Source organism: Pteropus alecto, unplaced genomic scaffold (assembly GCF_000325575.1).
Source record: "Pteropus alecto unplaced genomic scaffold, ASM32557v1 scaffold8, whole genome shotgun sequence".
Taxonomy (NCBI): domain Eukaryota; kingdom Metazoa; phylum Chordata; class Mammalia; order Chiroptera; family Pteropodidae; genus Pteropus; species Pteropus alecto.
The window spans coordinates 16,130,479-16,139,795 of record NW_006494609.1 but is presented as its reverse complement, the minus strand read 5'-3'; the positions used below and the strand labels follow the sequence as shown (position 1 = coordinate 16,139,795).

Genomic DNA, 9,317 nt, shown 5'->3' with positions numbered 1-9,317 from the left:
CATAGTTTCATCTCTTACCTCACAGAATGCTATGAATGTAGCAAGTCCTGGGTACGTAGTAGCTACTGTTATTTTAAAAGTATTGAATGTGATATTATTTATTTTCATCTTTACCGTAATTAATCTCTCATTGCAATTCCCAGCTGGGTAGCTGCGTCATCCTCCTTCCCGAAAGATAGCATTGGTGTCTGAACCTGTTTCTGGCACAAATAGGGATACGTAGGGTTGAAGAAAGGGAGAATCTGATTACTTAGCTTCCCTCCCTCCCTCCCTCACTCCCTCAACTTGTTGTTATGGGAAATTTAAAAATACTTGAGAAGAGAGGCTGTGGCAGCACACTCCCACGCACCGTCACCGTCACCCAGCTTCGCGGTTAGCAGCCCCGTTTCGTATATACGCCTCACCTAGCTCTCTGCCCCGCCCCCGAGCTGGGTTATTTTGCAGCAAATCCCAGGCATCATATTTAATCTTTTAAGTAATTTCAGTCTGCATCTCCAAAAAATGAATCACCACTTTCTGAAAAGGGATCTGCAGGCGTTTCGGGGGAGTGGGCCAGAGCCCCCATGACTTCCTAAGAATCGAGGAACAGGAACTGAGTGCCCGCTCTCCTTCCCTGTAAGGAGCAGGCTGGCCGGCTGCAGCTGGCATGGCAGAGTGTGTCAGGACCCCAGCTGTCTGCAGAGGCGCGCTCCCTGGAGCCCCGGCAGCTGTCAGTCGGGGGATTCTGTTGTGTTCCAGGCATCAGCAGGAGGGTTGACCCCGGCCAGAGCAGCCCAGTTGCTGATCCTGGGTGCAGAGCTGGCGTGTCCTTTGCTTGGTCTGCTGGACGGGCCAGCGCAGGATGAGCTTGGCGACCCTGGACCGGGTCAGATCGGCCTTGAGAGTCCTTGTGTTGTAGGATTATGAGAATCCCTTTTGTTTTTATATCTACCAACTCCTTTCATATCTGTGATCTCTTTGTTGCCCACAGCAGCTCCCTGGGATAGATTTTATTCAAGACACATAGTTCATAGACAAGGAAACAATCTGAGAGATCAGCTGTAGTTTCTTTTTCACAGACGTAGAGTGAATGGCAGAGGCAGAATTTGAACTCAGGATCTCTACCTGCATGAACAGGAAACCCTTGCCTTTCACTCCCTGCTCATTTCCTGTCCATGAATGGAACTGCAGAGGAAATAGCATCTCTGGTGTTTGTCTCGGTCTTCTCATTTGGCTCAGATTCTCAGTGGGGGAAAGCTTGACTCCCCCCAGCCCAAGAGAAGGTCTGGTGCCCCTCTTGGCATCATCATCCCATGGGCAGGGAAGGGAGGGCACCTGGCTGGTCACTGCCCCTTTGTCCCCTCAAACAACAGCATTCTCTAGACCTCCTCCTGGTCCTGCTCACCTGGGGCTGTATATTCCTGATTTCCCCTATTTTCAGTCTGCTTACAGCCAGGCTCCCTTGTGTGAGGCTCCAGAATCCCTTCCTGGGTGTTCGCAGCAGGCCCTCCAGGGAACATGTGTTTGCCGTTTGCCATGGAGACAGTTTGGGCCTTTCTTCCTCTGAGTGGTGATAAAATGGTCCAGGGCACTCACCCTTCCAGCAGTTTGGTAATTCTAAGAGACTTGTGAAAAATGCATGAGGCTGCGATACAATAGATAAGCTGAAAAGCTTGGAAGAAAATCCACTTGTGGATAGTGGGGGGATTGGAAAAACTCTTTCTTTCTTTGCCCTCTCTGTTCACGTCCCAAAAGAGATCATGTTTAGGAATAATTCTTCTGTTAACGCTGATGCTTTCATCCCTGGTCAAAGCTTGTTGGAGCCTGCTTGTCAGATATATTCCCTTTTGGTTTCTTCTAGCTTCTTTCCCTCATGAGTTTGGCTTAAATTCACGTCTTAATGATCCTGAGTTCCCTCTTTAAAGGTCACTGCCCTGAAGCATGGAAGTGGAACCAGAACCAGCAGCTGTGGGCTCCCCTTCTTGGGACTAGGGGGTGATTTTTGAGGGGGAGGAAGGAGCAGGTCCCTGTTTTATGTGACTCAGTCACTGGGGGAGACTTGGGCCAGCCCATTGAGCGGACATCTCTGAGCATGTGCGTGTCCCTTCCCTACCTGTCATGCCTCTAGCAAGTAGCTGTCTGTCCTAGACAGCCCCCGTATGTGGCCTCGAAGTCTGCCTTTACAAACACTGGCCCTCGCTTTTCTCCAATTTAGACTCAAATCAAGGATGAGGAAATTGACACCCAGAGGAACCAAGCGGCTTGCCCGAGGTGACACCAGGAGGTGATGATAGCGGGAGCCCGGCTTTCTCGATTCCTGGTCCCTTACTCCTCCCTCTATACCAGGCCACCTCCCAGGGTGTCGGGGGTTCGGGGGAGGGCAGGTCAGTGCTTGTAGTTACTGATCCAGAACGTGAATTTGTCGGCCAAGGTTATGGATCCAGCAGAGCAAAGCCTAAAAGGCTTTCTTTCATCCCTGTGTTCACTGCACCCCGCATGATGCCCTGGGCACTCTCGATGAGGTGAAGTTTGCCGAGCGGATGACTTTTTAAGAGGAGGGCGTTCATAGGATTTCACGTGTGAGTCTTGGTGTTTCACGAATGCCAGGCTCTTACGGCAGCGTAGGCCCGGTTCAGAGGAACGGGCTCTGATGAGGGATGGTGCTGACGGGTAGTCGCCGATGGGAGCCTGCAGTGGAGAGGTGCAGGCACCCAGGTGAGGCCGAGGCGTAGGACAGAGTTCGCGAGGCACGGCGCCGTGGCCTGAGGGATAAGCCTTCCTTAAAGACGCCTTGCATCTCGTCCCCTCGTCCCCTGGGGGTGACATAACGGTCTCTCCGGCATCAGCTGCTGGGCCTGTTTTGTCAGAGGAGGGCAGTGGGCCTGTTTCTGAGCTGACTTGCCTTTAGTCAGTCATGTCAGGAATAGGGGGAGGAAGCAGTGATGGTGGCTTTCGTTTGCACTTAGGCCTACAGAAGGTGTGTGCGGGAGAGGGCCTGCCGAGGGCCTGTAGGCCCCTTGGAGTTCATGGGTGTGGGATGGGAAGAGGGCTCCCCACATTTGTGCACTGGCCACCCTTTGGGAACGGAGACTTCTTTTTAAACATTCAGAGACGAAGACACAAACGAACCCATAACCAGTTCCTCTGGTATGAGCACAGTGGGGGAGCAGGTCTCAGAGGAGAGTAGATGGCTTTTGTGTTTGAGAGCCCTTAAAAATGATTGCTAGGAACCAAAATAGGTTCACTGAAAAGAAGAATAATTTTAAATGGAGCTTTATTTTTGTTGATAAAGCTTACTAGAAAAGAAGCATTATGGCTTTTTCTCTGGCCTTTGCGAATCTCCCAGGCTGATCTCGTAGACTGGGTGAGGAGGAGGGTGAATTAAGCTGGTATCTTCATTCTTCGGGGCGGCCATAACGAAGTACCACAGACGGAGTGGTAAAAACAACAGAAGTTTATCCACTCACAGTTCAGGTCGCTAGAAGTCTAAACTCAAGGTGTCTGCAGGGTTGGCTCCTTCCGGAGGCTCTGAGACCCTGTCCGTGCCTCTCCCGGCTTCCGGTGGTAGCCGGCAGCCCTTGGCCGACCTTGCCTTGTGGCTGCGTGACTCCCGTCGCTATCCTGCCATGGCCTTCTCCCTCTGTCTCTGTGTCCAAATTCTCCTTGTCTGAGAGACACCCGGCTCAGCATTGGATTAGGATCCACCCTGATCCAGTATGACCTTATTTTAACTTGATTACATCTCTAAAGACTATTCCCAAATAAGGCCATGCTCGGAGGGACCGCAGTCCAGGATGTGAACAGATCTGTTGGGGTGCGTGTGTGTGTGTGTGTGTGTGTGCGCGTGTGCGCGTGCACAACTCAACCCACAATGACAACAGCTGCCGAGTGCTTTCTCACACCCAGTCTTTCCCCGAGCCCTTCCCCGTTACTCCAGCATTCCACATTTTTATCCTCGGAATCACAGAGTTTTAGAGCCAGAGAGACGGCCTCCTTCACCGTGTCGACCCGACAAGGTCCTGCCAGCCCAGTGATGTGGCTTGGGGCTCCTGTAGTCACAGAGGCGACTAGTAGCAGGGCCAGGGCCCCCGTGTTCTTCTCCTTGAAACCTTTTTCTCTGTCTTTTGTTGAATTCCGTTACACATAATAGTTTCTCATTCCCTATGTGCCCCAAGAATGCAGGCACTTCCTTAGAGACCGACTCTGTCAGCCCCTCCTGCGGTTCAGTCCACCGTGAGGTCAGCAGGTGTTAAATGAGCCCTCCCTGGAGCGAGCCCTCGGGGGCCAGCGGTTGCCCTGGGCGGTCGCCCGCGCCTCCCCACGGACCTCCTGGTCAGTCTGGCATGCCACTCCCCGCTGGCCCCGCCTTAGAGTCCATGTGGTGCCGGGTGGTGGGCCACGCTCATGGAGTGGAACCCACACGTGGCTTCAGGTGACGGTTTATCCAGGGTTCGGATGAGCAGGCCAGACCCTGGTCGCTCTCGCTTTCTTGGCCCTGTTTTCTCAGCATGGCTCCATTTTGAGTTGTGGCTCCATCAGGCCTCTCCCTCAGACCCCGAAGTGGCTGCTCCCAGCCGCCCAGGTTCTGTGCTTCCTCTTCCCAGGAAGGAGTGTTCTTACCCCAGCCTTCTCCGAAAGGGTTCTGAGCCTGCCACTGGACTGACTCAGGTCCCGTGTCCTCTCCTGAGCCAGCGGGTGGTCCCCGGGTCCACAGTGCCCTGATTGGTCTAACCAAAGTCATGTGATCCTGAGACCACGTGACGCCCGAGACAGAAGTGGGGGCTGATGGGGGGAGTGAGAAGACAGAGATGGGTTTGGGGCGGGCGTGTGGGATGAAGTCGTGCTCACCTTGTTTCAGTACCAGCCTCCCCGATCTTACCAGAAGGAGTGTGTTTTCCTTTCAGGAGTACATTGATGCCCACCCCGAGACCATCGTCTTGGACCCCCTTCCTGCCATCAGGACCCTGCTGGACCGCTCCAAGTCCTACGAGCTCGTCCGGAAGATCGAGGCCTACATGAAAGGTGTGGACACAGGCGGCTCCGCTCTGTGGCAGGCGGCCCACTGCTGGGGTGACCAGGCGTTCATCGGGCGGGGCGGGGCGGGGAAGGGTCTGGTCTTGTTAAGCATGCTGGGACAGGAAGCAGTTGAATCTGGGGTGCGGATGGTGAGGGTGGCGCACGTTCTGGGGGCGGGGAGGCTTTCCCCCTCCTCTGTGGCCAGCAGAGTCAGGACGTAAAAGTCCAGAATGCTCTTTGGGACAGTGGCTCCCACCACTTCAGGATGCTTTTTGTCTTGTTTGCTTGAAGCCACGGAGTGGCAGTGAAGTGTCCCCAGGACAGTGAGAGTGGGAGCGTGTGGGGACAGTGCAGCGGCAGGCGGGCCGCTGGGGCTGTGTGACCGGTGGAGGAGACGAACAGAGAAATTGAAGGGCTGGTGATCAGACGCATGGAGCTTTGTAATGTGGCTGGACCTCGTGGGTACGCCATGTTCTCGCAGGCAGGAGCCTCCCTCTTGGATGCAGGAGCCTCTCTGGCCAGTGGCAAGCTCTTGTCCCTAGTCCCTGAGGGCTCACCCTCCCCACCTCCTGGGCAGGGCAGCTCTGGAGAAGCCCACGGCCTCTCCACGGTGTTCGTTTCTGTGAGGCCAGTGCGTTGGAGAGATGCATGCTGACAGTTACGCCCTAGTTCTCCTTGCCTGGTCCAGGCATTCCCTGCCGAGAACTCTCGGTTCAGTTTTAAGGAAATGTGCTTTGCCTGTGCCCTGGGGCCATGTGAGGAGTCATCCTAGGGGTAGGAGAGGCAGCCCCTGCTTCCGCCATCCGGACTGGGAGTGCGGCCTATTACGCTGCCTTCAACCCTGATCTGGACGGTGACTTGGCTCACAGGACCATTATGGGAATGAGAATAGCATTTATTGGGTATGTACCAGGTGCCTGGTATTGGGTTAAGCCTTCTCTTATATTCTCTGTTCCGGGGCTCATAAAGGGGGCACAGTCATTCTCCCCAATTTCATAGATGAGTACTGGGGGGCTTGGAGAGGTTAGCAGACATGCTGACACCACACAGCCTGTAAACGGCAGAGCCAGCATCCAGCCAGGTCTCAGGCTCCCCAGCTCCTAACCCCTGAGCTTGACTTTCATATCCATGGCCAGAGGGCCCTGGATCTAGCAGGCACCTGGCATGAGTGTTGGTGAGTCCTTGGTTCCCTGAGGACTTTATCTTGCAGAAGAGCTGGGTGCTGGACCTGGCCGTCCTTGGGGGCGGGGGTGTAGGGGTTCCTGAGGCCTTGTCTCTGGCTACTTGGCCTTTGGTGGTGTAGAGCATGGCCTTCCTGGGGGCCCCTCCAGCGGGCAGGCTTTCCCAGCATGCCAGCATCCTTCCCTCCTTGGATCTGCAGTGGTCTGTGACGATGTCAACCTCGTTTTTCTGTGTTCCTTGCCTGGGTCCAACCAGAGCCTCCAGATGAGAAGGAAGCTCTGTACCGATGTTTAGGCTGAATGTTGGTTCTGGAAGGGAAACCTGCTTCTTCCTGAGAGGTGTGTGTGTCAGACGCCAACTGCGTGTGAAGGGGCAGGAGATCGTAGTAGAAGATGAGACATCTCGATGCGTGGGAGAGGTGCGGGTCAGCGGGCAGGTCTCATGTTCTCACCAAGTCCAGTCGAGGAGTGATGGTTCCGACGGGATCAGGGCACCTTGAAGAAGGCTTTTTCAGAGCAAAGAGCATAGGCTTCTGGGGGAGATAGACTGAGGCTGTGTCCGAATCTGGGCTCTTGGTGCCTCCTGGTCTTGTCCAAGTCCCTTGACCAGACCCTGCAGTTTCCTGTAAGATGTGGATACCAGGTGGTTTATCTATGGGGTCCAGGCTTGGGATAACCGGGATGCTGTCTGATGCAAGTAGCACAGGTCCCAGCGCATTGGGGCCACGCACGAATGTCAGCTGCCGTTGCTGATCCCCTCACGATGGAAGGGGCCGAGGCATCTGTATTGGATCTTGGAACTTGCCTTGATTTTATGGCCAGAGATTCAGGACCAGGGCGTCAAGGGTGAGCCCGGGTTTGGAGTGTGAGTGTGCGTGGTCTGAGGAGCAGGGAGGTGGCTGTGCGCTGGCCTGCAGGGTACACAGGAAGCAGGGCTGTCCCTGGTGGGCGAGTATTGAGGAAGTGACAGCCTGGGCCTCCCAGACAGGGCAGCGGTGTGAGCAAAGCGGGGGAGAGCCGAAGTGTGGGGTGCCTGTGCGGATCAGAGTGGGGGACCTGGAGCGCCCTCCCGCAGCTGTAGGGACTTCCTTCATGGGCGCCACTGAAGGCATGTGAGCTGGGCGTGAGGAGATGAGAGCACATTGCAGACGTGGCCTGGAGACAGGTTCTGATGGCCACTGCCTGTGTCCTGTTGTGAGGGTGACACACCCAGCCGTAGGTGTGAGAGAGAAGTGACCGGGCTCCCAGTGGAGAGAGAATCAGAACCCACTCTGCTGGCTTCAAGAAACTTCAGACCCCAATGTTGTCCCCTCAGGAGCCGCCCACTAAGGGGACGCCCCCTCCAGGCCTGGCAGGAACTTGTGGACCGAGCCCTACAGACGGGTCTGGCACGAGGCCAGCGGGAACTGTTGTGTGGGTGGCCGTGGCCGCCGCACCCTGGGTTCTCCTTATCGTGCTGGCCGAGCCGTGCTGCCATTCTTCCAGCAGGGTGGTCACAGGCTGGGACTTCCTGGGGCCTTTTCCTGCCCACCCGGGCGCTGTTCACGCTGAAGCACATCGGCTCCCACCTCCCAGCCTCCCTCCAGAGGCCAGGCAGACACAGGGGACCGTCACATACCTGGTGCTCCCCCACCCCACCGCTGCTGTTCCTGGAGGCTCACAGCCCCGTTCTGTGAGCTGCAAATGGCCGTAATTACCCTTTCAGTTGCTCAGACAATTAAAGCCGTCCAAGTGACACCGCTTTTGTGTTGGGAGAAGGGGCTTGGTGCAGACTTCCTGGGGTTGTCGCCGTGCCCCATGCCGAGGCAGCTCTGCCTGTCTGCAGAGAGCCGGGGCACCTGCGTGGAAGACAGGGCGGACAGGAGGCTGCTGCAGGGAGGCGGCCAAGGCTCCCTGCTCTGCAGTGGGGGTGGGCCGTGCCGCAGGGGAGGGTCTCCCACGAGTAGCAGGCAGAGCGCGTGGACTGGGATCCACGCCCTGCGGGCCGTCCGCAGGCCATCGGCTGTGGGGGACAGGTGATACCTGCTGCCTGGAGCTCCCAGCCCCACCTGCGGTCACCGCCATCTCAGCGCCCCGTTCCCTGAGCTTGTCTTCTCCTAAGTCAGAGTTTGGAGGGGAAGCAGGGTCTTGTCTCTGCCTCAGACCCATCCTTTGTCAGTCTCAAATCTGCCGATTCGGTTATTTCTAAAGTTGCTTCATCAACAGAGACCTGAAATCACTGTGGTTTGAATGAGATAGAACTTCATTTTTCTCCCATGTAAATACCCAGAGGAAGGTCACCTGGTACTTACTGTGTGGGACAACAGGGACCCAGGCTTCCTCTAGCTCATTGTGTCGTGTGGCCCTCCTGTTCCAAGGTGGTGCTAAAACTGTAGCTGTCACATCCAAGATCTAGACGTTAGGGTGGAGAGGGGGGACTAGAAAAAAGAAAGCGAATTGTCCTTAGGAAAGGTTCTAGAAGCTACGACATGCTGCTCTGTTCACACATCATTGGCCAGAGCTTAGCCACACACTGAGCTGCAGGGGCATGGGGCGCATGGGCTTTATTTGAGCCGTGTGCCCAGCTGAAATTGGGAACTTTGTCACCATGGAAGAGAGGGAGAATGAGTTTTTGGGGACAACTAGCGGTCTGCCACCCTAACTTCTTAGAAGTGGATTCCTGCCTGGGGAATCCATGGGTAAATGACTTGGACTGGCCACTTCCCCTCCTGCTGGCTGGGGAGCGTGGCCTTAGCCTGTGACCTGAGCAGTAAGTCCCTTCCACACAGCTGCTCCAAACAGCATGAGGTCAGTAGGTTTGCAGAGTGACTCACCCCGGGGAGCCTGGGCCACAGGTTTCCCTAACTGATGACCACTTCTGGGTGGGGCTGTACCTACACCCCTTAACCAGAGGCACAGATGGCACTGAACCTGCATCTAATTCAAACCAAGTGCAGGAGTGGCCTCACACAGCACAGGAGGGAGGAGCGGGGCTGCGTCCACAGCCAAGGTCGCCACACACACTTGCAGACCTTTTCTCTCCCTGGTGTCTGCTCTGCAGCCCAGGCTTGGGATTTTGAGGTGGAAGCCCCAAGACCCAGGCCTGGCTTTGCCACCCCAGGCTGAGCGATTCTGGGCAAAGTTCTAGCCAACTTGAACCGC

General features: G+C 55.8%; 1 protein-coding gene across 1 annotated transcript in view; it reads left to right on the top strand.

Moving 5' to 3' along the window:
- The window catches only part of ITPK1 (inositol-tetrakisphosphate 1-kinase), a 140,591-nt gene that overhangs the window by 100,225 nt on the left and 31,049 nt on the right, over positions 1 to 9,317 (top strand). The window contains exon 4 of the mRNA XM_015599755.1: positions 4,884 to 5,001. Coding sequence (XP_015455241.1) covers positions 4,884 to 5,001 — 118 coding nt within the window. The remainder of the gene's footprint in view (positions 1 to 4,883; positions 5,002 to 9,317) is intronic.